Source organism: Oncorhynchus kisutch, linkage group LG4, assembly GCF_002021735.2.
Source record: "Oncorhynchus kisutch isolate 150728-3 linkage group LG4, Okis_V2, whole genome shotgun sequence".
Lineage (NCBI taxonomy): Eukaryota > Metazoa > Chordata > Actinopteri > Salmoniformes > Salmonidae > Oncorhynchus > Oncorhynchus kisutch.
The window spans coordinates 42,189,589-42,216,909 of record NC_034177.2 but is presented as its reverse complement, the minus strand read 5'-3'; the positions used below and the strand labels follow the sequence as shown (position 1 = coordinate 42,216,909).

At 41.2% G+C, this 27,321-nt stretch overlaps 1 protein-coding gene across 6 annotated transcripts in view; it reads left to right on the top strand.

Moving 5' to 3' along the window:
- The window catches only part of tspan9a (tetraspanin 9a), a 283,178-nt gene extending 257,465 nt beyond the window's left edge, over window positions 1-25,713 (top strand). For 5 of the 6 annotated variants that reach the window (XM_031822983.1, XM_031822982.1, XM_031822981.1 and 2 more), the window contains 4 exons: window positions 11,638-11,739; window positions 12,144-12,275; window positions 16,223-16,306; window positions 19,514-25,713. In XM_031822983.1, the coding sequence (XP_031678843.1) occupies window positions 11,638-11,739; window positions 12,144-12,275; window positions 16,223-16,306; window positions 19,514-19,585 (390 nt within the window). In that variant the 3' untranslated portion in view covers window positions 19,586-25,713. The remainder of the gene's footprint in view (window positions 1-11,637; window positions 11,740-12,143; window positions 12,276-16,222; window positions 16,307-19,513) is intronic. The other variant, XR_004209729.1, reaches the window with a different exon arrangement.
- Window positions 25,714-27,321: the final 1,608 nt, after the last annotated feature.

The following is a 27,321-nucleotide window of genomic DNA, read 5'->3' as shown; positions in this document are numbered from 1 at the left end:
GAGTGAGTGAGTGAGTGAGTGAGTGAGTGAGTGAGTGAGTGAGTGAGAGAGAGAGAGAGAGAGAGAGAGAGAGAGAGAGAGAGAGAGAGAGAGAGAGAGAGAGAGAGAGAGAGAGAGAGAGAGAGAGAGAGAGTGAGAGAGAGAGAGAGAGAGAGACTAAATATAGTATGCCGTGTTAGGCTCTCCACATCCCCAAAAGATGGAATTGTTAATTTACCAAGACTATTTGATCTAGAAATCACAGACACTTTGGCAGCATTTGGCAGTCTATTAATAGAGGCTCCAAAATTGAGATTTCAATATTATTAAATCATGTGTGATTATGCTCTAATGATCATGAATATGTCAATTTACTGGACTACCTTTCTAGCCTGGAATCTAACTGTTATGCTACATTTCACCAGTGAAACATAGCATATCAGTTTGGATTTCAGGCTAATAACTTCCCCTCCTCCCATGGTTGCTCTGCAGTGGAAGTCTTGCCTCCAGGTATGGCAGAGACACAGGTACGCCTCTTTCCACCACAGAGTGCTCTATAAGCAGTGCTCTATAACAGTGCTCTATAAGCAATCACAGGCTTCATCTCTACTCCAGTATTCTACTACTGGCCCTGCAATGACCCACTATCTGACTACAGTAGATGGCAAGGCCAGAGACCAGATTACACCCATCCCTCTTTAGCGCTGTGACCTCATTCTGGGTGAGCTACTTTAAAATATATATATTTCTATTACAAATTTCAAATGTATAATTGCAGCAATACTTCTTTTTTTTAACGAAAAATAGTGCCAACCGCCCTCCCTAAAAGGATTTGGCAAGGTTCTACAGCTGCACCATCGAAAGCATCTTGACTGGCTGCATCACTTCTTGGTATGGAAAATGCACCATCCTTGATCGCAAACTTCTACACAGGGTATATCACTGGGGGTGAACTCCCTGCCATCCAGGACCTCTATATCAGGTGGTGCCAGAGGAAGGCCCGAAAAATTGCCAAAGAGTCCAGCAACCCAAGCTATAGACTGTTACCACTGATGGCGTCCGGCAAACAGTACCAGAGCACCAACAGGCTCCGAGGCCGTTTCTTACCCCAAACCATTAGACTGCTAAATAGCCATAAGACTGCTAAATAGTTCATTCATGGTTACCTGGATTACACCTTCATCTGGTTGGCTGGCTAGCATAGCCATTAGCATTAGCGTTAGGAGGCATTTTATGTGGACTGGTGAGGGCGGGGCCCTGGGACCAGTTCCAAACTATGTGACAGATATGGGATGGGACACAGCCTGGCTGATTGTCTTACTGTATGTGAGGACTGGGAAAGGACGCTGGGTGATGCACTGGGACAGGTTCCAAACATACAGTAGGAACCAATCTGGTGACAAGTGAGCACTGGAAATGGGACGCTCAGTCCCAATTCAACCCATGTGACTGATACGATGGAGGACCCAGCCTGGCTGAGTGTTGTTGTGCCAGCTCTTAGCATGGGCACCCACGCTTGTCTGTCTGTGTCCTAGAGTGTCCCAGGTGGTGTAGCTGTGTCAGCTCTTAGCATGGGCATCTGTCCTAGAGTGTCCCAGGTGGTGTAGCTGTGTCTCAGTCGCAGACCTGGGTTCAAACACTATTTGAAATCATTTTCAAATGCTTTATCTGGGCTTGATTGATCTTGCCTGTCTCATTGGAACCAATCGAATAGTAACAAAAGGGCAAAACCATCTGGCAATTAATGGCAGGCTAGAGCAAATGCTAAAAGTATTTTTAAAATTCTGAATAGTATTTGAACCCAGGTGTGCTCCGTAGCAGCCCTGGCCAGGTAGCGGACTATTCAGTGACCTGTAGATAGAGCATATGCTACAGGAGCAGGTCAGGAGAAACAGGTTGAAGGGATTACAGTAGGATTTGACAGTGGGGATTTGAAAGTGTGGAGCTCTAAGAAATGTTGTCTGATCACAGTTCTCCCTCAGTAAGCATTAAGGCACCTCAAGGTCACAGTAAGCTGTAAGATGTGTGGTAAATACATAAAAAGCTGTTGTAAGCTATTTTTGTAGCTATTTTTATCTTAATGTAACTTCATTTGTCCAGGTTTAGCGAGCTATGTCATTTAGAGTTTTTAATTCTTGTTTTCAATTACCATCTGGTGAAATTACTTGAAAAAAGGGATGTTGTGTGTGTGGGAGCTATCTTTTCTACAAATAAGTCAATGCTGGGGCTGTAATTCCCTGCACCACAAATGAGAAAAGCATGGCATGTGAACATGTCACTTCATGTGTGTAAACATGTCAGGCAATGTGCTCTCAAGTGATCCACCTACTTAGGGACTCGTAGAGGGTTCACAGCGAAGCTGTGAAACATATTGTTAATCTTGGATTTTTCCCCCCTTGAAATGGTCAAATAACTCAGAGATTGGTAACTTAGAGGCCATGAGTAACATGAGGCCATGAGTAACTTGGTCAAAAAGAATGGCACCGATTGGCTTATAGGTGGCGCCGTTATCAGCAGTCTCTCTTAAACCCTCATATCCGCCTCCCCATTTGACCTAGAGACTTCATGCTGCACACATTTGCCTCAAGGACCCATAAAGTCCTTCAGGATAGATTGTCCTCCAAATTCAGTGTGTAGGCCCATGGTACATCTCTAAACTAGGGAGTTTTTCTATATATATATATATATATATATATAAGCAGAGGCAAAATCCTAGTGGAAAACCTGGTTCAGTCTGCTTTCCATCAGACACCGGAGATTAATTCACCTTTCAGCAAGACAATAACTTAAAACACAAGGCCAAATTTACACTGGAGTTCCTGAGTGGCAGAGTGACAGTTTGACTTAGATCTGCTGGAAAATCTATGGCAAGACTATGGTTTTACCAATTTTACAGAGCTTGAAGAATTCTTTAAAGAATAATGGGCAAATATTGTACAATCCAGGTGTACAAAGCTCTTAGAGACTTACTCAGAAAGACTCACAGATGTAATCACTGTCAAGGGTATTTTAAATAACATGTATTGACTCAGGGGTGTGAATACTTATGTAAATAAGATATGTGTGTATTTCATCTTCAATAAATGTGCAAACATTTCTAAAAATATGTTTTCACTTTGTCATTATGGGGTATTGTGTGTAGATGGGTGAGAAAAATGTTTTTAATCAATATTGAATTCAGGCTGTAACACAACAAAATGTGGAATAAGTCAAGGGGTATGAATACATTTACATTTTTACACTTTAGTCATTTAGCAGATGCTCTTACAGTAGTGAAAGCCCTGTATGTAACACTAATGCTCAAAATCATCTGCAATCATTGTCAGAACCAATCGTCAGATTCAGTCCAGATTTTGTATTTAGACTCATGATTGCACGTAAAGGAAGACAGTTCCTACATGATAGAGCTCTTGCTTTGTTATCCAACGGATCTTGTGTCCTTTTTGTCTGTCATCCTGTGACACCCGTTCATTGCTGTTCGTATATTTTTTATTTTTTATTTTCAAACATTATATTCTACTTATAAAGCATTGACACTAAGAATGTATTCTGACATCTGCTTGCATTCACGTGGCCATCGTGACCCAAGTCCCAGAAAGAGAAAGCCATTGTTCCATCACAGAGGAGAAGCATGGTGTTCCATGACAAAGGAGTCAGAGTAGCCAGACATCCCCCCCAGGTCTGTAGGTCATTAGTAGGCAGGGGGTGTTAGTGCTCCTCCCTCTCACACTGGCCCAGGGCCCCATTCTGACAGCAGTAGTGGCGTGTATTCATGGTTGCCAAGGGAAGGCAGGCTTCCTCAAAAAATGTACCCTGTGTTTTCAGAATTTCCCTTCAATTTTGTAAGGCTGAATGTATCTCACCGGAGAAAGCATCCGAGCGAGCGAAACAGCACCCCTCTGTCTCTGTATTTGCTGGCCATGTATCTGATGCGGTCTGGTCAAAAAGAGTGACATTGTAGCATTGAATGGAAGGGAAGCCAGGAAGCATTTGGTCTCCCTAGATTAGCATACAATAATACCCAATCAGCGTTGAGATAAACTGAGTGAGCTCAACTGGTCCTGGCGCACCAAAAAAAAGTGTCAGCGGGATGCAGTTTGGATTTGGCTTCACTCTTATCGCATCGCATCAAGAGAAATACGTCATCTTGAATCTTGTTGTTGTTGTCCTCCAGTGGCTAGCTAGCTAAAATTGTCCCTTTCCTAAATTAGCCATTTATTTATTTTATTTTACCTTTATTTAACTAGGCAAGTCAGTTTAGAACAAATTCTTATTTTACAATGACGGCCAAACCCTCCCCTAACCCGGACAACGCTGTGCCAATTGTGCGCCGTCCCATGGGACTCCAGATCACTGCCAGTTGTGATACAGCCCGGGATCGAACCAGGGTCTGTAGTGACGCCTCTATCACTGAGATGCAGTCCCTTAGAGATGCAGCGCCACCCGGGAGCCCTAATACACACAGTAAAAATATAAACAGGTTAAGTTAGAGTAGGCTACAAAGTGCATCTCCTGAATGGCACAACGCATTATTCAAACAGGTCGAGACAGGGTTGTTCTTTACGCATGGATGACGTTGTCTTTATATTGAAATCTTGTACTGTAAATATCCTTTAATAGGCTATAGGCCTAAACGGTACCAAAGGGGAAAGAGTGACATGCTGGGAGAATGACCGTGGTTTAGTTTCCTCCAAATCATTGATCAGTGACTGATAAGTTGCTAACGGAACCTTGACGATAACCTATAGCAAGACGCATGGTCAAATTATGAAAATGCAGGAATAAAAGTGTCAATCGATAAAAACTGCAAAGGAGCATGTAAAGCACATGGCTTTATAGATGAATAAATCGGCTATCTAGAAGTAGCCTAAAGAGTCCTTCGTATTGAAGCCTACATTATTTTGGACAGTGGCCTTTCTTGTGCTTACAGGAAGCTATGCGCCTGTTTGCACATCTTCTGCACTTTTTTGATAGCTGGAAAATGCTCAAAGATTCAGAGAATAGAATAGAATAAAATTGAGGATTGTATTATAATACCAACGTATAATTTTCAAATCTGATATATGAAACTGGAATAGACTATTCACCACCTGTACATTCTGGCTAGATCTAAAGGTACAGGTGAAAAATCAGTCAACTACACACTATACCTGGCCATGCACTGAGCTCTTCTACTGCAACGCCATCATAGTCCGTCCCTGCATGCATCCCCAATGCATAGATTCTGCTAGTAAAATCCTTGGCCTTTCTGTAGCCTACAATGTTTTCAAATATTAGATTTTGCGCTGGCATTGGACATGGGAACTGTAGAACACTTTCTCTCATTCGGGATGATATCTCTTCAGAAATATATGTATTTCTATATGCCCCATGTTATTCAGAGCTGGACATGGTATTGGACTGTGGCGTCTGATCCGTCGGTTTCTAATGAAGACCATGATCTAATTCAACTGGCCGGTGTCATTTTTGTCAGGGCGATACAACCGTGATGTTTACCATATGCTTTCCCTTTCCGGATTTGTTTACAGTTCAAGGATATCCGTACAAGATGCGTCTTCGACTACCTCCTGAGGTGGTCAGGAAGATCTAATCCCAATCAGATCACAATGTGTCTTTTGATGACAAATGTGGGCACAATCAGAATGTGGACAGGATCAGGGCAACGGCTGGCTTCTCTCTCTCATCCCATTCTGCTGATGCAGGTGGATCTGCAGCTCAAATGAAGCCAGCAGCGTGCTCCATAATGAGAGAGATTTTACACTCAATATATCATATTGTCAATATATCTCCTTGAGATATTCTGTTGATGCATTTTGACAGGTTCTGAGGAAAGTTAATGAGTGATGAGTTTTCTCTAAGAACGGCATAGTTTTGCTATCAGAGAACAATTTTGCCATCTGCATAGACTTACTTGATTCGAGCATGTTATGAGAACTATCTCACACAAAAGAAGTGTTTATATCCATTTCTGCCGCAAAGGGAGAAAAATAGGTCAAAGCAGTGAGAGATCAAGCCTGTCGTTTGTTTCATAGTCATTTCTGTGCCTCTCGTTAGCGGTGGTAAAATCTAGATCATTATGTTGCATTTCAAGACATATCGAAGACTCTCACACGTACGTTGGAGGGAGGGTGGAAAGAAAGAAAATGGGCTTTTGGGCTCAGAAGATGACTGGTCCCCTGTTCTCTCCTGTGATTGTGTGGCTGTGAGGAGGAGTAATGAGGAGAGAGAGAGACTCGTGGAGGAGAGGAGAGATGGAGATGGGACTGAGAGAGGCAGAGAGATTATGGTGCTCTTCATCTCATTTCCCTGCACATTGACAGATATGACGATGCCATCACGCTGATGAGGAACAATACAGATACACTGCTCCACTTTGGGAGAAAAAAAATGATGATTTGAAATGATGCACATTTTATTTAAAAAGTTTGGGAGAATTTAAGTGGGTTATGAATAATGAATAATTACTTAGCCTTTTTTTGTGAAATTATAATTATCCTGAAAAAGTGTATTCCTCTTTTATGATTAATTCAGCAAATAGTTTACTTACGCCCTTTATGGTAGAGAAATTCTGTGGGTTTTTTCCAGACCGATAGCGAATCACCTCTTGAGAAAAACAAGTTCAAAAGTTTTGCTGTGTTTCGCTCACTGTGACACTGAATATAAGAGGGCTTCTTCTGGTCTTTCAAAAGGGGAATCTGATATTTGAATGTCCTCAGCAAGACCCGAGTGTCATTATAACTGTTATTCTTTAGCTGCTCAATTCCTGTCGAGCCAGAAGTGTATTTTGATGCCTGAACCATAATAATTATCCCCTCTTGCTATACAGCAAGCCCCTCTATAATAACAACTTCTCCCCAGTCAGTCTGTTAGTGTTTCATCTAAGAGTGTAGATTAGTGAGGAGAGGCACATTAGTCTGTTAGTGTTTCATGTAAGAGTGTAGATCAGAGAGGACAGGCATACTGCATCTCCTTCCCAATGGGCACAAACTGGTCAAATCAACGTTGTTTCAATATTGTGACGTGGAATCTAGGTGGAAAATACATTGGATTTGCAAAAAGGAATCAACGTAAACTGTTATTTTATGTGTGAAATTTTAACCGCAGGATTATGTCATTATGGTAACCAATTTTCAACATAGACAAACCTTGTATAAATGATGTTGAATTTTTACCTTTGAAACAATGTCAGTTCTTCAACGTTGTATCCACTATCTGAAAAAACAACAGGCTGGGCAGCACCTCCTGCTGCAGAGTTGATTTATCTACAGCTATCCATTTAGTCTCAAATCTGGGGTTTTAACCAAGCCCAGCTTTGATATTTGTCACTGACTACTACCAATGTGCAGTGGCGACCCGTAATTCAGGGCAGAGCCCCACCTATTTTCATCCCTACATTTTTTGCAAAAAAATATCAAATACATTTTCTTGGGGGGGGGGGGGGGGTTGCCTGTTTGCATGTTAATTTTGCATCAATACGTGTCACATATCAGTTTGCAAACAGGGTAAAATACATTTAAAAAATCATTGAGTTAAATAAAGCCTCCATACAAACCTGGTCTCTTTTTTGTTTTCTTGAGTAAGGCAGCTGCAAAATGCAGGTGTTTCAGCCTAGCTCAGTGCTTTATGTGGTGGTGGGGCTGCCAGCGGACAATACGGAGCATAGGGGTTGGCAATGTTCTCTAGTTGACCCTGTAATCATCTAATATTGTAAGAGCTTTCATTGTCTGCTTATATGCCCCCTTTATTTATCCTACGGTTCTGACTTGGTGTACAGGGAGAATACTGTAAGAACGGCCCATGTTCTGAATTCTGTCGCTGTACATTTCAAAAGTGCTGAACAAATAGTTATATTGACTTTTTCCTTCCTAGCTCGCTCATTAATGTCTTAATCGAAACTACGGATTGCCTCTTATCCGCTTGTCGTCCCCTTATGCCATAGCTTGTCCATCTCAATTGTCAGTAGAAACCACATTTGTTTAACCAAGTCAGCCATATCTGCTATGTTTTTTTAAAAGGCAGTAAATGAGGCTGAATTACTGTTTTGCTGCCAGACAAGGCTCCGCTGATAGCCAGGTGTAGCAGTGTTAAGGTGTTGGGACTGCTGTTGGGACAGCTTTGTGTAGGCCCTAACAGTTTATGGGCACCCTTTGTCACCGTTATAGTGCAATTAAGGTATTTGTTTAGTTTTGTGTTGTGTAGTGACTTTGCTCACATGCATCCTGGAAATGTTTGTGTTTGTTTGCCCCACCAAGATTTACATGCTAAAATCGCCACTGCCAGTGTGCTATCGTGAGAATGATTATTGAGAGATCTCACTGTCGCTATCGAAGTCATTCCAAAGGGTAGGTATAACAGAGCAAATTAAATGTAACCATGTTTTATAAGTCATATACTGTATCATCAATGAGACTATTTAGGCGTATATCACATTTGCAAAGTCATCAACAGCTGTTTCAATTCAACCCAGGGTTCAACTAAAAACAGACAATATGTGTCCTGGGGTTTCAACCTTTGGTTCATTTCTCATTTAATCTTCAGGTTAATCATTCAAATGTTGAATTCGCATCACCATCTGAACCAAAAATCTAAGTTAAAGAATAGGACTAAATCAAGTTTGACTTGTTTCGATTTAATCCTATTCTTTAACTTGGATTCTGAGATGGAGACGTGAATCCAACATATCAGTTATTCATTTGTAGACAAACTGGATATTGAATTGTGTTTGGTTGTCAACGCAACTAAATATCACCAGATGCCCTTTAAATAAAGTTTGATTTGATTTAGTCATATTCTTTAACTTAGGTTTTTGGTTGAGACTTGAATCCAGCATATCAATTATTAATTTGTAGACAAAATGGAATTAAAGCCAGACTAAGTCAGTGGAACAAAATATACATCTCCTTCAAATGTTGATATTTTGTTGCATTGACAACCAAACACAAATCTAGATCACTTTTGAAATGTAGTAAATAGCCTATTAACTTGTCGACAAGTTAACAAATTATATGTTTGATTCACGTCTCTAACTAAACAAAAAAAAAGTTTTGTGATTTTGGCAATGGGGCCTTTTATCGACTTACTTCCCCAGAGTCAGATGAACTCATGGATACCATGTTTATCTCTGTGTCCAGTATGAAGGAAGTTGGAGGTAGTTTCGCAAGCCAATACTAACTAGCGTTAGCAGATACTCATAGACTTCCAGGCATTGTGCTAATGCTAGTTATCAATTACACTAGCGCTAGTTAGCAAACTACATGCAGAGACGTAAAAAATATATCCACAAGTTCCTCTGACTCTGGGGAAGTCGATAAAGGGCCTAATTACCAAAATCCCTAAGTAGTAATTTAAAGAATAGGATTAAGCCAGTGGCTCAGATAAAACTATCCAAGCATTAGATACATTTCCCTTAAAGTGCCAGTGCAGTCAAAAACGTGATTTCTTTTCCCCTGTATTTGTTTTGTATTTTTGTATAAAAAATGACTGAAAAATCAACAGGAATTCATCAAAAAGATTTTTGGAATTGAGTAAATATATTCCCACAAATAAAATGTATGTCTCAATGTAGTCAAGCTATGAAATTGTTATTTTCAAATATAATATATTTTTGGGCTTAGTTGTTGTCAATTTGCAGTTTACAAAATATTATTATAATTTTCCAGCCCCCCAACCATAATCTCAGACAAAAATCGGCCTGTGGGTGAATCTAGTTGCCTACCCATGCTCTCTAGACTCTAGACGATCCTATCCGCCAATTATGGCTGTGTATGTAAATAAATGTATCAACATGCCCACACGATCAGTATTTCAATGGCTAAATGAGGCCCATGAAAATAAATGATATAATATTATATTTGGAGTTATTTTCATGAAATAAATGCACATTGATTTATTAGACATACAGTGATGATTTAATATTTAACATAAAAAAACTGATTTTAAATCAAATCAAATCAAATCAAATTTATTTATATAGCCCTTCGTACATCAGCTGATATCTCAAAGTGCTGTACAGAAACCCCAAACAGCAAGCAATGCAGGTGTAGAAGCACGGTGGCTAGGAAAAACTCCCTAGAAAGGCCAATACCTAGGAAGAAACCTAGAGAGGAACCAGGCTATGTGGGGTGGCCAGTCCTCTTCTGGCTGTGCCGGGTGGAGATTATAACAGAACATGGTCAAGATGTTCAATGTTCATAAATGACCAGCATGGTCGAATAATAATAAGGCAGAACAGTTGAAACTAGAGCAGCAGCACAGTCAGGTGGAAGTTGAAACTGGAGCAGCAGCATGGCCAGGTAGACTGGGGACAGCAAGGAGTCATCATGTCAGGTAGTCCTGGGGCATGGTCCTAGGGCTCAGGTCAGTTGAAACTGGAACAGCAGCATGGCCAGGTGGCCATGACAGACATGGGCCAGACATGGGTAAATGTTGATATTTGGTTGAGTAACCAAACACAATTCGATATGACTTTTGTAAGACAGTAAATAGCCTAAAGTTAGGTTCTTACAAACTAATAAAACAGTATTTATTCAACCTTAAAATGAGTAACACATCCATAGCCACATTTTGAGGTTACTGTAATTATAAATGTTTTCTAATGTAGGCCTAATCATAGAAAGAGTGCATGTTCAAGATAGCATTCAAAGGTTGCAGGTCTGTGGAGATCTTTTGCTATAATAATCTGTGCAGAATCTCAAACAGCATCGATCACTTGGCAATATGTATTTTCAATGCAATATCAACAGCAATGTACATGTCATTTGGTTGTGATGAAGCACAGTGAGAAAGCTGAGGTATAAATACAAAATATTTGTTTGTTGTGCTTTTAAATGGTTGAAAGCGCAGGAATAACACATTTAGATGACAACTGAATAAAAAAATCAGACATGGTTTTTCCATTGGAATTTGGTTGTCCTTTTAGATGGTTGAAAGCATAGTGATAGATAACACATTAGGAATTCAACTAACTTCTGTGTTTTTTGTTGTTGTTGTTGTGGGGGAATAAAGGTTCAAGTCTCATTGATCAACGTCTCAACCAAATATTACCCACATTTCCATGTTGAAATGACGTGGTGTGCCCAGCGGGTTGTAACTTCCACTGACAGCGTTGCCACGGTTATTGTGCCATTCATGTCAATGGGGGGACATCTTGTACTTCTACAGACATTACATTACAGTTGCTTTATGCTTGAAGATTTCAATATGAAACAAATTGCCTGTTTTATGTCCTGTAAGACCAGCACGCACTCCTCTTACAGACACAGTGTCATTTCTCCATATAATGACTCCCATCTCTGCACACCGCTTTCAATCTTCCATGGTAGTTTCCCAGCCCTCTAGGCATACACGGCTGCTCTGGAACAGCCAAGCATAGATTGTATGCAATAATCTCATTAACACGTGTGATGAAATATTTATATCCATTAGAAATGACATGAGCACTGATCGTATTGTTAAGATCCGGTCGAGAGGAAAACGCAATAGCTATGCCAAAAGGCATATTTAAATGTAAGCTCAGTGGAGGGAATCGAGCGACGTCAAAGTCAAACCTTCAGATTCAACAAATGATATACGGCATAATCCAATGTGTTTGACAGATTTCTAGGTCACCTAGAGCCATCTATCTAACCAAGGTTTGTGTGTTGTGTGATCTGTCATCAGGTCAGCGAGAATGCCAAGCAGGACCTGAAGGATGGCTTGTCTCTGTACAACACAGACAACAATGTAGGCCTCAGGAACGCATGGAACATCATCCAAGCAGAGGTATGTAGTATGTGACATTCTAGGATCATGACCATTCGTGAACAATCCACTTTCACATGTAAAACAGCAAAATAACTTTCATGTGGACTCAAGTTCACCTCAGGATAGTGCATAAATGCATTTATAGCGAAGCCTTCGCCTGAAAGCATTTTTGCTGTAAATACCATGGATGGTTGAATTAACAGAACAGCCGGTATGGAACATCCATACTGTTTCTTGGAATATGCTATGGGCTCCTTAAGATACAGCATCTTAAGGGACAGCATCTTACAGGGAGCGTACATATGTAATTACAATAGACTAACCTACTGACGTATTTATCAGAATTGTTTTAAGGACTCTTTGGACGGGTAGCACAGGTAGCACTAACTTCTGCCGTCGCCCTCCGTGTGTGTGTCCTGCAGTGGAAGTGCTGTGGGGTGGTGGGGTACACAGATTGGCACGAGGCCCTCAAGGAGAAGGTGGTGCCCGACCGCTGCTGCCAGGAGCACTACCAGGAGTGCGGACGCAACTCCACCAACATGTTCTGGACACGGGTGAGTGGGCACACTGGACACCAGGCGGACACAGGGCAGTCACTGTCATGAGATGTGGATCCTCTGGAATAAATTGGAGGCCTATAGGTCATATATTAAACAATCAAATGTGATCAATGTCAAAAGCATGGGAAACCAAAGAGCATTTTAACACCAGAAAAGCCTGGCCCTTTGACCCAATGACCCAACAATGTAATAAATACATTTCACATATGGTATCGGAAAAATATATATATTTTTTGTGTTTATGAAGGTCTTGGGTAACATCAGAATATGACAACAACAAAATTTAACACAATAGCATTTTCAATAGTTTACGTTACTGTGGCACATGCTCATGTTTGGAGTGCATGGAACAGTGGCTGTCATTGGAAAACATTTTATTGGGAAATAGAGCTTATCTCTTTAATTTTGAGAGTTATTTGGCAATGGTAAGGGTTTTGGTAACCTCATAATCTGATCTTTCTGATAATATATAGAAATCAAAACATTTTACCTGCATGTAACTATGTAGGAGGATTTGAAAAAGTTATTTTTTTGCGCTCAAAGAAAATAAATACAAGAAATCCTCTTAAATCTGCTTATAACACATTCCGTTTGTGATATCGAAATATTTTTTTTACAACATATGTGAGTTAAATAGACTTATATAGGAAAAGTCAAGGACGGAGGGTGGCATGACGTAAACATGGACTCACTCGGCTCTTCTAGTGCCAATCGAAGAGTGCACAGATTCTTTCTGCTCAGACAAAAGGTGCATCTAAAAGAAGTATATATTTCAAATGACTATACAATAGTTACTTTGCAAGTGCATGGAGGTAAGGCTTGTATTGTTTTGAACATCATTTTGATTTTAAGTAGCCTAACATTGCTTACTTTGCATTTTGGTCACTGTGTGAACTTTTGCTTTATGCCTAAAACAGCAGTTTGATTTTACAGCACAAAACTTCAGGGTCTACATGTTCCCTATATTTCTGTACCGCAGAATGGGAGATTCCCTATAATAAGAGGTGTTCAACCTGTGCCTAAAGATGGGTTTGAGTTCCATGTAAATCTCTGCAATAGAAAGTTAGAGACTTTTATTTCCCTCACCAACTTCAAACATCAACTATCTGAGCAGCTAACCGATCGCTGCAGCTGTACATAGTCCATCTGTAAATAGCCCACCCAATCTATCTACCTCATCCCCATACTGTTTTTATTTATTTACTTTTCTGCTCTTTTGCACACCAGTATCTATACTTGCACATCATCATCAGCTCATTTATCACTCCAGTGTTAATCTGCTAAATTGTAACTATTCGCTCCTATGGCCTATTTATTGCCTACCTCCTCATGCCTTTTGCACACACTGTATATAGACTTTCTTTTCTCTACTGTGTTATTGGCTTGTTTATTGTTTACTCCATGTGTAACTCTGTGTTGTTGTGTGTGTCACACTGCTTTGCTTTATCTTGGCCAGGTCGCAGTTGTAAATGAGAACTTGTTCTCAACTAGCCTACCTGGTTAAATAAAGGTGAAATAAAATAATAATTTAAAAAAGCCCCTTTTCAAATGTTAAGAACAAACGGTTTGTGTTTTTAACTAATGCAAACATCACCATGTGAAGATACTTGTAAATGTGTGTGTATGTATGTGTGTACAGTATACTATATATTATAGGTATTTAGTTTTATTAGTTGTATTAATAGTTCTAGTTGTATTATTCGTTCTAGGTCTATTAGTAGTTGTACAACAATGTACAACAATGTATTATATTATTATTATTTAATTGTTATTATTATTAGATACTAGTTGGCAATACATTTGCAGAATGACCACTTGTCTCTCAAATACATCATTACAGTTCGCTAGCTAGTGAATTTTTTGCCATATTAGCATTGACATGAAATCAGTCAAAACACCTCAAAAGCTGACTTCTGCCCCATGGAAGCACGCACATTGTTTTCGTGACATTGTCAGCCAACCCATCTATTGCAACAGCTGAAACTGTCACTAACTTCCCCGCCACATGGTTGTCACTAGTTAACACAGCCACAATGTCATAATTATAATAATACATCATAATAAGAATACATTTAATTTGAATAGAGAATTTCATTACAGAGTTGTCTCATCATTAGGTTGCTACAACCTAGCTTATGAATGCAAGTTTACAACATACACTAGGTGCACAGGTCGAGAGAAATTTGAGTAACCAAGTTGACAGACATTGGCACATTCAATACTGCCTTGCACACCCTTGCCTGCATCTAGATGATCTAGGGTGTAATCATTAGTCCAACAGTTGCAACGAGAGTTTCTATTGGGAAAATTCAGGTATGTTTATCCCCGTTTCGTTCCGTTTGCTTCCTTTTAAGAAACATTTTTCAACAGAATTGATTTAATGAATACAGCCCTGATCACACGCAAACATAATTCACTTTCATAGCAGCCACATACTGTAGCATGATCCCTTTGGTAATTGTATCATTTCATCTCGCATCTATGCACTCTCCTCCTCACCCTTCGCTTGTGGACTTCCGTGCACAACATGTCAGCTGTCTGTGACCGCTACACACAGCCTACATCGCTGTCTCCATATTATAACGTCATAGTCAACATAGGTACTAGAACTAACACGTTAGTAAACCCGCAACAATCATGCAGTACAGTGTACAGTCAGCAAGGAGGTTAGCAGTTACACCGACAGGCCCTGGTGGCAAGAAATTAATACAACCAAAAGCTTACCTTGACATGGCAGAGTAAAAGTGTTGGAAAGCCATAGGCAGCTAGCTAACTAACGTAGCATCCCTCTCTGTTTGAGCCGGATGTTTGAGTAGGCTAAACTAGCTAGCTGCATTCGCTAGCTAAGTAAGGGAAAGTGAAACAAATATGAAATACACAGTAGCTAACTCTCTCGCTTCTCCTTCCTTTTTGAAAAAAATAATTTACTCAAAACTGTTCAACTATTGTCTCTCTCTCTCTTTGAGTCAAGTACTCACCAAATCTTATGCACTGCTGTGCTAGCTAGCTGTATTTTTGCTTTCAGTACTAGATTCATTCTCTGATCCTTTGATTGGGTGGACAACATGTCAGTTCAAGCTGCAAGAGCTTTGATAGGTTGGAGGATGTCCTCCAGAAGTTCTGATAATTACTATGCAAATCTATGGAAAGGGGTGAGAACCACGAACATCCTAGATTTTGTATTGAAGTGAATGTACCCAGAGGAGGACGGAAGCTGACTGTCCTCCGGCTACACCATGGTGTTACCCTACAGAGTGTTGTTAAGGCTACTGTAGATCTTTATTGCAAAACAGTGTGTTTTAATCAATAATTTGGTGACGTGAATATGTTTAGTTTTATATAGTTTTACATTTCGTAGAGTGTATGGCTTAAACGATTTTCCGGGCCTTCCTTCCACACCGCCTGATACAGATGTCCTGAATGGCAGGGAGCTCGGCCCCAGTGATGTAGTAAGCTGTCTGCTGTAGTGCCACGCGATCGATGGCGGTGCTATTGCCATACCAGGCAGCGATGCAGCCAGTCAATATGCTCTCAATGGTACAGCTGTAGAACGTTTTCAGGATTTGAGGGCCCATGCCAAACTTTTTCAAGTAGTAGTGACCTGTGAATGAACCTGTGATTGATAACATCTAACAATATACATGAACCAGAGATGATAGCTACAGAAGGGCCACTTCAGTGATTTTACCATCTTTCCTCCCCAACAACCTTGTGCGTCCGAAATATTAAATGTCTTGCCATATTCAAAATTGAACGATCCAAAGTGTTTTCCATTTGCTGTTTTTGACAGAACGTTATTTATCTCCATCGAGTGACTCTTACTATTCTTCCATATTTCCTCCATCACCCCCTATTCTATTCTTTCTTCTATATCTCTCTCTCTCTCTCTGTCAAGTGCTAGTGTCCGCTCACACTTCTATTGTTGTCCCTCTGTCCCCTAGGGCTGCTATGAGAAGGTGGAGGAGTGGCTCGATGACAATAAGCATCTCATGGGAACCATTGGCATGTGCATCTTGGTAGTGCAGGTAAGCAGCAAGCTCTCTCCAGGAAGCGTGTGTGTGTGTGTGTGTGTGTAACTTCACAGCCATACACTCCCTCTCCCTGTGAGAGACAGGCCAGTAATAAAGTCCATGCTCAGTGGGCGTTGTAGTATCTACACATTCTGCCGTACTGAAATATCGAAGATGGTGTCTGGTGTTCCCTGGTCCTGTCTGAGAAAATCAAAGCACCTTGGCTCTGTGCCCAACGCTGGAGCCAGAGACACCAGGAAGTGATATAAGACCTGATAAAGAGATCTCAGCATGCTGCATCCCTATGTTCCTCCTGTCTGTCCTTTCTGTCTGACTCTCTGTCTACCATAAAGTACCTGTATGACTATCTTTTCTCGTGGTATGTCTCTCTGACTACCCTAAAGCACCTGTCTTCCCAACCTGTCTGCCTCCTTGTCTACGCTTCCTGTCTTGCCTACCTGTCTAACTCCAGCTGCCGCTCTGCTCCTACCTACTCTGTGTCAGAGGCAGGAAAGCCCAAGCTCTTTAACGTATAGAAGTAGAGTTGTCACCATGATTTTAGACTGTACCACAGGGCTGGTCTGCACTCTCTCTGCTCACACACATGATCAAATCCCAAACACGCCTGTTGCATAGGGTGTTTTTGAGAGAGGGACAGAAAGAGAGCAGGAGAGAAGTAGAGAAAGAGAGAATGAGAGAGATATAATGAGGATATATAGAAGGCTGAGCCTGCAGCAGCAGAAGGATAATATACTGTACATAGTTTACTTTTCCTTTGACCTTTGGCCTGACCCCACCACCTAACATTCCCCAGCCCATTACTGAGAGAGTAGCAGAAATGGGTCTCATTAAAAGGCAGTCTGCAGAGAGATGGCCTGTGTGGTCCAGCGGTTAGTGTTGGCACACGTGTATCCCTGTGCCGGCATGGGTTTGAATCCGGTCCACTGCCTACTGCCCTTTGACTCAAACTCCTGTCTTTTCTGTATTCACACTATTGTCCTATCTGCTTAATAACAAAATATGGAACCTAGAACCATAGATAGACTTTCCTTCAGACCTCTACTTTGCTCTGTAGAGTAAGCTGGAGAAAGCTGGGGAGAGTCCGCATGAGTTAAAAACCTCTCTGGGATATGTGGGACGGTAGCGTCCCACTTGGCCAAAAGCCAGAGAAAATGCAGAACGCCAAATTCAAATAAATTCCTATAAAAATCTAACTTTCATGAAATCACACATGTAAGATACCAAATGAAAGCTACACGTGTTGTGAATCCAGCCAACATGTCAGATTTCAAAAAGGCTTTTCGGCGAAAGCAAACAATGCTATTATCTGAGGATAGCACCTCCATAACCAGAAGAGAGAAAACATATTTCAACCCTGCAGGCGCGACACAAAACGCAGAAATACAAATATAAATCATGCCTTACCTTTGACGAGCTTCTTCTGTTGACACTCCAATATGTCCCATAAACATCAAATGGTCCTTTTGTTCGATTAATTCCGTGCACATATATCCAAAATATCCATTTATTTGGAGCGTTTGATCCAGAATAACACCGGTTCCGCAACGTGCGCAACGTGACTACAAAATATCTCAAAAGTTACCTGTAAAGTTTGCCAAAACATTTCAAACTACTTTTGTAATACAACTTTAGGTATTTTTTAAAGTAAATAATTGATAAAATTGAAGACGGGATTATCTGTGTTCAATACAGGAAGAAAACAAACTGACGCATGCTTTCTGGTCATGCGCCTCTATCAAACAGTACACATGAAGTGACCCTCGTTCAAGATGGCCGTACTTCTTCATTACACAAAGGAATAACCTCAACCAATTTCTAAAGACTGGTGACATCCAGCGGGAGCGGTAGGAACTGCAAGCAAGTCCCTTAGAAATCTGGATTCCCAATGAAAACACATTGAAAAGAGAGTGACCTCAAAAATAAATGGTTTGTCCTCAGGGTTTCGCCTGCTACATAAGTTCTGTTATACTCACAGACATGTTTCAAACAGTTTTGTAAACTCCAGAGTGTTTTCTATCCAAATCTACTAATACTATGCATATCTTATATTCTGGGGATGAGTAGCAGGCAGTTGAATTTGGGCATGCTTTTCATCCAAAATTCCAAATGCTGCCCCCTATCCTATCCAAAGCCTATGCCCTACAGGTGCATCCCTAATGCAGACATACTGAACAGGGTGTGTGTCTGTGTGTGACAGGGTTGGGGTTGGAGTTTGATCTGTGATGTGTGCTTGGCATTGCTCAAGAGCCTGGTATAATAACTGTTAGCTTTTTTCACCACACTGTGCTAGATATTAGGTGGGACTGGCAGGAGTTTAAGAAGGTATCCCTAAGCATATGGACCCAAGTTTGTCTGGAACGAAAGGGAAAGTCAGCAGCAGCTTATGCTAATCACAGTAGCAAAATACTTCCTACGGTAGCTAGCGAGCTAACTTCCGGCTACAGTAAGTGTGGTCTGCATGTGTAACTGACCTGGGTTCAAATACTACTTGAAATCATTTATAATAATTTATCTGGGCTTGACTGAGCTTTCCTGGCACGATGGAACCAATGGAATAGTCAAAAAAACACAAACCCCGCCCATATGGCACTCTGGGCAGGCTAACGTTGTTTTTGAAATATTTCAAATATAATTTGAACCCAGTTATGTTCTGTAATAAAGAGTTTTACTCACTCCAGTCCTGACTGCTTCAGATAATGGCTTTAGGATCAGCCTCCCGACTTTGATGTGAAAGTAGTCCTACGTATCACAGGCTATTCCTTAATGGAAAACTTCAAAGAATCAACTTTTTTTTCATAATTTACCTCATTGACATAATGTGCTCACTTATCTCACGGTATTTCATCAGTGACATACAGAGGCATGTTGTTATATTTGATGTTTCAAGACGGCCTGAGAGAGAGCGAGGTGGGAGCCAATCTCTATCCATGGTTTGGAAATAGGAAAATGTGGGTTGTTTTCAAACTCTGCTGGATGATTTTTCTTCAGTGTCTTAAACTCAACACAAGCCCAGAAGCACTAACAGTGAATGTATTTCACCTAGTGTAGCAGAGTACATAACACAGGAGTTTGCTCACATCACTCAGAACTGGCTGCACTGTACCATTCACTGTGTCCTCTGACTTTGATACAGTAATGATAAAACATCTTTATAGAGACTTCAAAGACCAAATTCATTTTTCTCCCTCTCCTTCTCTGCAGCTCCTGGGAATGGCGTTCTCCATGACACTGTTCCACCAAATCCACAGAACAGGGAAGAAGTATGACGCTTAGCGTGGGACAGACAGCACACAGGGAAAGGAGCCCCATGTACTGCCTGATGGGATAGACTCTGGATGCCCCCCCCCCCCCCCCCATACCTCCTGTATCACAAAGCCTCCCACTCCCCACTCTTCCCAGAAACCCTGTACAGACTGCAGCTATGTCACCCTTGTCCTCTTCTCTGTCCACTCCACCATTCATTTGCCAAAGATAAATGGGACTGGAAGATGTCTTATGTCGTCTCTCTCCTGTTCAGAAGTAAATATAAATGTTTTGGGCGCTTGGACTAATAGTTTTGCGGGAGGCTTTACTAATGCTCACCCCCCCCCCTGCAAGGCGAAGAAAGCGGTGAAAAGAAAGATTAGATTGTAGTCTCCAGGTTTTCATTGATTTTGTCGTGTTGATTGTTCATGTTAACTTCCTCTTTCCCTTGTAAATGATGAAAGGCTCCGACATGCTATGCTAGTTTTCTACTCCCCGGAACCCTTTTTCATTGAAAATGTCAGACAACATTTTTTCCCCCAATACAGTATGATTTGTTTCTTCTAAATGTGTCCTTTATGCTCCTATGAAATGGAGTGTTTTATATGCTAAGTCAAGACTCTCAAACCCTGTTCCTGGAGAGCTACCATCCTGTAGGTTGTCACTCCAACCCTGTGTCCTGGAGAGCTACCATTCTGTAGGTTGTCACTCCAACCCTGTGTCCTGGAGAGCTACCATCCTGTAGGTTGTCACTCCAACCCTGTGTCCTGGAGAGCTACCATTCTGTAGGTTGTCACTCCAACCCTGTGTCCTGGAGAGCTACCATCCTGTAGGTTGTCACTCCAACCATCATCTAGTGCACCTGATTTGTATCATTGGCTAGTTTATAAATTGAATCAGCTTAGTTACAACTGGGGTTGTAACAAAAACCTACAGGAGGGTAACCCTCCAGAAACAGGGTTGGAGAGCCCTGTGTTATCTGTTGTCAGAGGTGTGGAATGGATGAGATGCACAGGAGGCTGCTGCGGGGAGGACGGCTCATAATAATGGATGGAATGGAGTGAATGGAATGGTATCAAACTAATGGAAACTATGTGTTTGATGTTTTCGATGCCATGCTATTTAATCCGTTCCAGACATTACGGTCACCTGTGATGAGATGTGATGAGTTGCTGTGGATCAGGGATGGGCAACTCCAGTCCTAGGGGGGCGAACTGGTGTGACACTCTTCTCCTAGCCCTATAGCTAACACACCTGATTAGACAAATTGCATGAATCTAAACTGAAGACTATGGGCGCGTTCCTATGCCCAGGCGTTGCTGACGCATGCCAGATCTTACAATGCCTGGATAGGTATTTTACTTATCAGCTAAACACATCATATGGTAAAGCAATCTGTCAGTCTATGACACAGTCAATGATCAGTTGATTATTGGATTCTGGTGTTAGCAGTGGCTGGGGAAAACGTGTGTCACCAACCAGGCCCCCGAGGACTGGAGTTGCCCATCCTTGCTGTGGATGGTCAGGGGTTGGGGTGGGTCGTAGGTCAAGGTTGTAATGCCATGAGCCCTAAGTGGGTGGTGCCCTGGATTCGTAGAGGTGTTTCCTGTGATGGAAAGAATTACACTTCAGAGGAATCAAGTTAAGAGTGCAGGGCTCTCCAACCCTGTTCCTGGAGAGCTACCCTCCTGTAGGTTTTCGCTCCAACCCCAGTTGTAACTCACCTGATTCAGTTTATCAACCAGCTAATTATTAGAATCATCTGCACTAGATTAAGGCTGGAGCAAAAACCTACAGAATGGTAGCTCTCCAGGAATGCCTGAACTCTTTAGTTTTTATTCCCTCTCTTTCTCCATCTCATCCTTTCGCTCTCTCTCTCTTACTTTTTACATGTCGGAACGGCAGGGGGGCGAGACAAGCTCTTCACAGTACACATTTTCACTGACATTCCTGCTAGACTAAGTGATGATGTGTCTACACCTGTAGTCTGGATTCTGCTGCTGTAGTTTTCAAAGCGCCTTCCCTGCGTCAGTCAGTCACAGAGTGGGTGGAAGGGAGGGAGTCTGATCAAAAGGCGAAGCTGTGGTTCGGATATGGCAACGCGCCCTGTAGGACAAGTCATTTTACTAGCGCTATAACGGTGGCCTATGTGCGGTTCAACAGCAGGAGTCCTGTTTAGTACAAGAACAAGGGTAGGTTTCAGGGTACGTAGATAACTACACTCTAAGCTGCTTGGGAGGGCTTTACCAACAGGGTCATGTTCATTAGGCACTGGAACAAAATGGACTGAAACAGTTTAGGACTACCTGGATAAGAAACATTTTTGTAGCATAAACATTTTCCTTTACATGCCCTAATGAACATGGCCCCGTTTTCCTTTAACATGTCAACATGCAGAAGTAGAGGGAACTTAAATAAGCATTCACTTGCAACCTTCTGCTTGTAGTAATCAATTCATTGACTTATCGTTAACATAAAGGAGGGGAGGTTGACTGAACTGACTGGATGTTTACTGTTGGGGAATTTGGTTAGAAGTTCGATAATCGGGACCAGAAGTGTCTCAGTTCTAAAATCTCATCCTACAATTGCAGGAGGGTTAGAGGCTAGGATGCTGCTTGGGATAAGAGGTGTAGGAACTCTGACATTGCTGCTACATGCAGATGTCGTGTGAAGGATTGAGGAGGCGGCAGGAGGTAAAGGACATTTAGCCAAACGCAGCGACACTGCGTCCTTCACACTCTGTCTGCATTAAGGATCATCTTCAGGACCATCTAAGGTCATTCATTAAATCTTCATTTGAACATATTGGGATGTACAATACTCTACATGGTGGTAGATGGCAGCAGATGTGGGTTTTGTGCATGGCTGTGTCACAGGCTCAGATAGTTGTTGTTGACCTTTCTGTCTCTGATTCACTGGATGCCCCATCATAATCCATGTTTTACAACCACAGGAAAAACATGACAGCTGCTGATGTAAAGCACTGGCATGAGCGCTTCACGTCCTCTGCCTGGAGGCATCCACAAACATTCGGCACAATTTATCGCTCCAGCAAATGCCGCGAGGTACACGCCAGGGTCAACATTTGTTGAGATGACAATTGTCGTCGGTCACGTAAGAACAGGTTTGTACCCTGTGTACCTACATCCGTGTGCCCTCTGCCACTTTGCTTGCTCCCAGAAGTAATACTGCATCTGATAATCATAGACTAAAGAGCACATTCATCTCAGATGATCATTGTGATCATCTGTGATCATTATTGTATTGTGAAAGTCTGACATTGCGACATTGTGTGAAGTGATTTGGGGTGGAAGGGTTAGATGTTGAATGAAATGCAGAATAGCCACTCCAGCATGAAGATAGATATACATGATAAAATCCTGATACAAAACCGGCTTTACACAGTCCATATATCAGACTTCATTCAAGAATAATTTCAAAATCCCAAACAGTTTTCCCCGTTGTCATTCACGTAACGTGTAACTGTCATGTGTAACTGCCATCTCTGAAATGGCGGTTTTCTACCGTTTGACATTTTTCTGTTCTTCGGAAAGGAATCCATTCAAGTCTTTGCTTCCCTCATTCTCCCACCGTCAAGTGGTTTTTCAGTGTTTTATCAAACATATGTTGTTTGTTCATGTTCATAGAGGAGAAGAAGTCTATCACTTTAACACTAGTGTTTTATGATGTGTCGTTGTACATGAGCTGTTTTTTGTCTCTTGTTTTCATACGATCTGCTCTTTTACTGTGTTCTACTTGGCTTTGTTGTGTCAGAAGCTCACTGTCAGTCATCTGGAGAACATTAGGATTATATCCTTGGGATTATAGACAGATAGTTAGACGGGGGAATTGAAGACAAACAGGAACGTAACGTTATTCCTTTTTAGGGTGCAACTAAACCACCTTCCTGTCTCGCATTCGCCGCAGGCATTTATTCCAGTCCTGTTTTGAGGGAGGAACATGCCGTCTGAGCAGGAGGATCAATACATACTGCATGTTTGCTGTTTAGTTTTCTCTATACGGAGAGCTGGATCCAAACCGCATCGTAAAAGTATTGCAGAAAATCCGAGTTTTAGGTCGATTTAAATTTAATGTCAATATTCTCGCATTCACATATGTCGGCTCAATCTGAAATGACCTTACAAATGTCATCCATTTTGTGTACATTAGGATGTGCTATTCTATTATCTGCGGTATGTCTTTAACCATGCCTGTACCGTTCTTGTAAATGCCTGCCCAACTCTGCCCTATGGAATTCTTCTTACTGCATTACTGTTATTCTAGTCCTGGGAGTAACTGATCAACTGATCAAAGGTTCTTGTTGCACCTCTGCAATAGGAAGGACCCCATTAACCTAATGCCCATGATATTGACAGAAGATGATATGAACATCCACGCTCTCTCTGAACTGTTTCTTTTTGGACGTCATTTTCTTAGCTGTACGGGCGTTAACTCATTTCCTCTCCATTAATTCATGTTGTTCATCTTTTATTTGTTTGATAGATTGTTTGCATTTGTACTTTTTAATTCAGGAGCATTGTAAAAGAACATGTAAATGTGTTTTTTTTGGGGGGGGGGGGGGTTAGTACTGTATTGCTAGTTTAATTTACAGTATTGCAGCTTGTAGTGAGAAGTAGGATACATTTCATTCGTGGATTTGGAATGAGCATTAAGTATTTTTTCCCCCTCTCTTCACATGGAAACACTGCCACAGACTGGAGATGGAAAGGGAAGAATGGTTATTGGGGGTTTTGTCTGCTATGGAAGCAGCTCATTTCTACCACCTTTGACATATTTTTATAATCTCATCACTAATCCCTCACAACTAAAGCTGACTATCTGAGCTGTTCTGAAATGTAAGCTCTTGAATGGTGTGTTTGATGTAGTGTCATGGCAAACCGCAGTATTATCTGCTACATGTCAGCCTTGTCCTGTGGATTTTTTTTTTTGTTGCTACATGTAAAAGAACTCTGAATATCTATATTAGGTGGTGCACTACATTTCATTCTTTAAGTCCTAATCTTTTCTAAATAAAGGAAAGTGTGTCGCAAAATCCCACTATACCCTGTACGCTCATTTGGCTTTCATGTTTGAAGACTGACGTCATTGTGTTGCTTTTTTTCTTGGCACCGCTAAGTATAGTTTTTAAAAGTACGGTTTGATTCGGAATCATTTATAATATTTTGGTATATTGAACGGAGCGAATCAGTGAGCTGTCAGAAGTTAGGCTACATCAAGGGGGGAAACCCGTGAACAGCATCTTCCCTTAAAATGTGTGCTCGTTTAAAGATCATGAAACCTAAGGGGCAGCTACTGCAGACAGTGTGATGAACTAATCACAATAGAAACTCAAATGACACAGTCGTCAGGTTTTTAAGTTGTATTAGTGGTATGTACGGGATGCGCTTGGTATACATTGTCCAGTGAAATGCTTACTTGCAGGTTCCTTCTCAACAATACAACAATAAGAAATAATAAAAGATATGAACATAAAATAAATTACAGCAGAATAGAAAACATTTTAGCATAAGTATAATACAGGAAAGCACAATTTATAGTCCAATATTTACATGTATATTGGTGAAGGGGGGAATGGGGAGGAAGTGTATAAATTGAGCAGTATAATAAGTCTGAGCCATATATAGATATCTCTATATACTGTATCTCACTATATCTATGGCTCTGATTTTCTTCAAGTTGGTTTCTACAGATGTGTCCTATAAAATTGGCAATTTTATCTAGTATTTTTACTGTTTGATGTGAGCACAAGAGTATTTTTCTACTGAGCTTTACCCCCTGAGTTAGGCGTAGATTCAATCCATAGCACTGAAGATCCACACTACAGCGCGGTTCAAATCTAAAGGCAATGCTCCCACGTCACAGTAAACGCAACATATGTCGGCTCAATAGGAAATGACCTTAACATTTTAATCTCGGGAGAGCACGGATCATTATCGCTACAGATTGAATCTAGGCCTTGGCCTATCTGTTCTCCTTCTCTCCTTTCTGTTTGGTAGTGAGTAGAGTTTACTGTGCCATTCCATTCTGGCTTTCTTTAATCTCACTGATCCTTCTATGCAAAAAAAATACCTATTTTAGCCTTTGTACAGACCATTTTGTATTAGTAATATGTACTGAAATAAAGTGATTAGTGGTGATTGGGGATATTCTGTTTGATTTTCCAAAATACATTATTTGATATCTTAAAAAAAAAAAAACATACTTACACAATACCAGTCAGAAGTTTGGACACACTTACTCAGCTTTGCATTCTCTCAACCAGCTTCATGAGTTAGTCACCTGGAATGCTTTTCCAACCACCTAGAAGGAGTTCCCACATATGCTGAGCACTTGTTGGCTGCTTTTCCTTCACTCTGCGGTCCAACTCATCCCAAACCATCTCAATTGGGTTGAGGTTGGGTGATTGTGGAAGCCAGGTCATCTGATGCAGCACTCCATCACTCTCCTTCTTGGTCAAATAGCCATTTACACAGCCTGGAGGTGTGTTTTGGGTTATTTTCCCGTTGAAAATCAAATGATCGTTCCACTAAGAGCAAACCAGATGGGATGGCTTATCGCTGCAGAATGCTGTGGTAGCCATGCTGGTTAAGTGTACCTTGAATTCTAAATAAATCACAGACAGTATCACCAGCAAAAAAACCTCACACCATCACACCTCCATGCTTCACGGTTAGAACTACACATTCGGAGATCCTCCGTTCACCCACTCTGCGTCTCACAAAGACGAGGCAGTTTGAACCAAAAAATCTCCGATTTGGACTCATCAGACCAAAGGTTAGATTTCCACCGGTCTAATGTCAATTGCTCGTTTTCTTGGCCAAAGCAAGTATTTTCTTATTATTGGTGTCCTTTAGTAGTTTCTTTGCAGCATTCGACCACAAAGGCCTGATTCACACAGTCTCCTCTGAACAGTTCATGTTGAGATATCTGTTACTTGAACTCTGTAAGGTTCAATCTGAGGTGCAGTTAATTGCCGATTTCTGAGGCTGGTAACTCTAATGAACTTATCCTCTGCAGCCGGTGGCGTCCTCATGAGAGCCAGTTTAGTTTCATCATAGCGCTTGATGGTTTTTGCGACTGCACTTGAATAAACTTTCAAAGTTCTGACCTTCATGTCTCTTTGCTTATATGAGCAGTTTTTTTCCATAATATGGACTTGGTCTTTTCCCAAATAGGGCTATTTTCTGTATACCAACCCTATCTTGTCACACAGCAGCAAACTCTGTGAAAATGTATATTTGTGTCATTCTCAAAACTTCTGGCCACGACTGTACATTAGTGTCTAGTTTGAGAAACAGATGCCTCACAAGTCTGGCAGCTTCATTAAAGAGTACCCGCAAAACACCAGTCTCAACATCAACAGTGAAGAGGCAACTCTGGGATGTTGGCCTTCTAGGCAGAGATCTTCTGTCCAGTGTCTGTGTTCGTTTGCCCATCTTAATCTTTTCTTTTTATTGGCCAATCTGAGTTACAATTGCAGTCGGAAGTTTACAAACACCTTAGCCAAATAGATTCAAACTAAAGAGAAAGGTGGCCATTGTTACTCCCGGTCCTAGTGAAAAGCCAACTGTCCCGGGTGATATATTATTGAATAAATATTTGAAAAACACCCTGGGGATTGATTATAAAAAACGTTTGACATTTTTCTGTGGACATTATGGATATAATTTGGAATTTTTGTCTAAGTTGTCGTGACCGCTCTTTCCGGTGGATTCCTGGGCATAACGCACCAAACTAACGGAAAA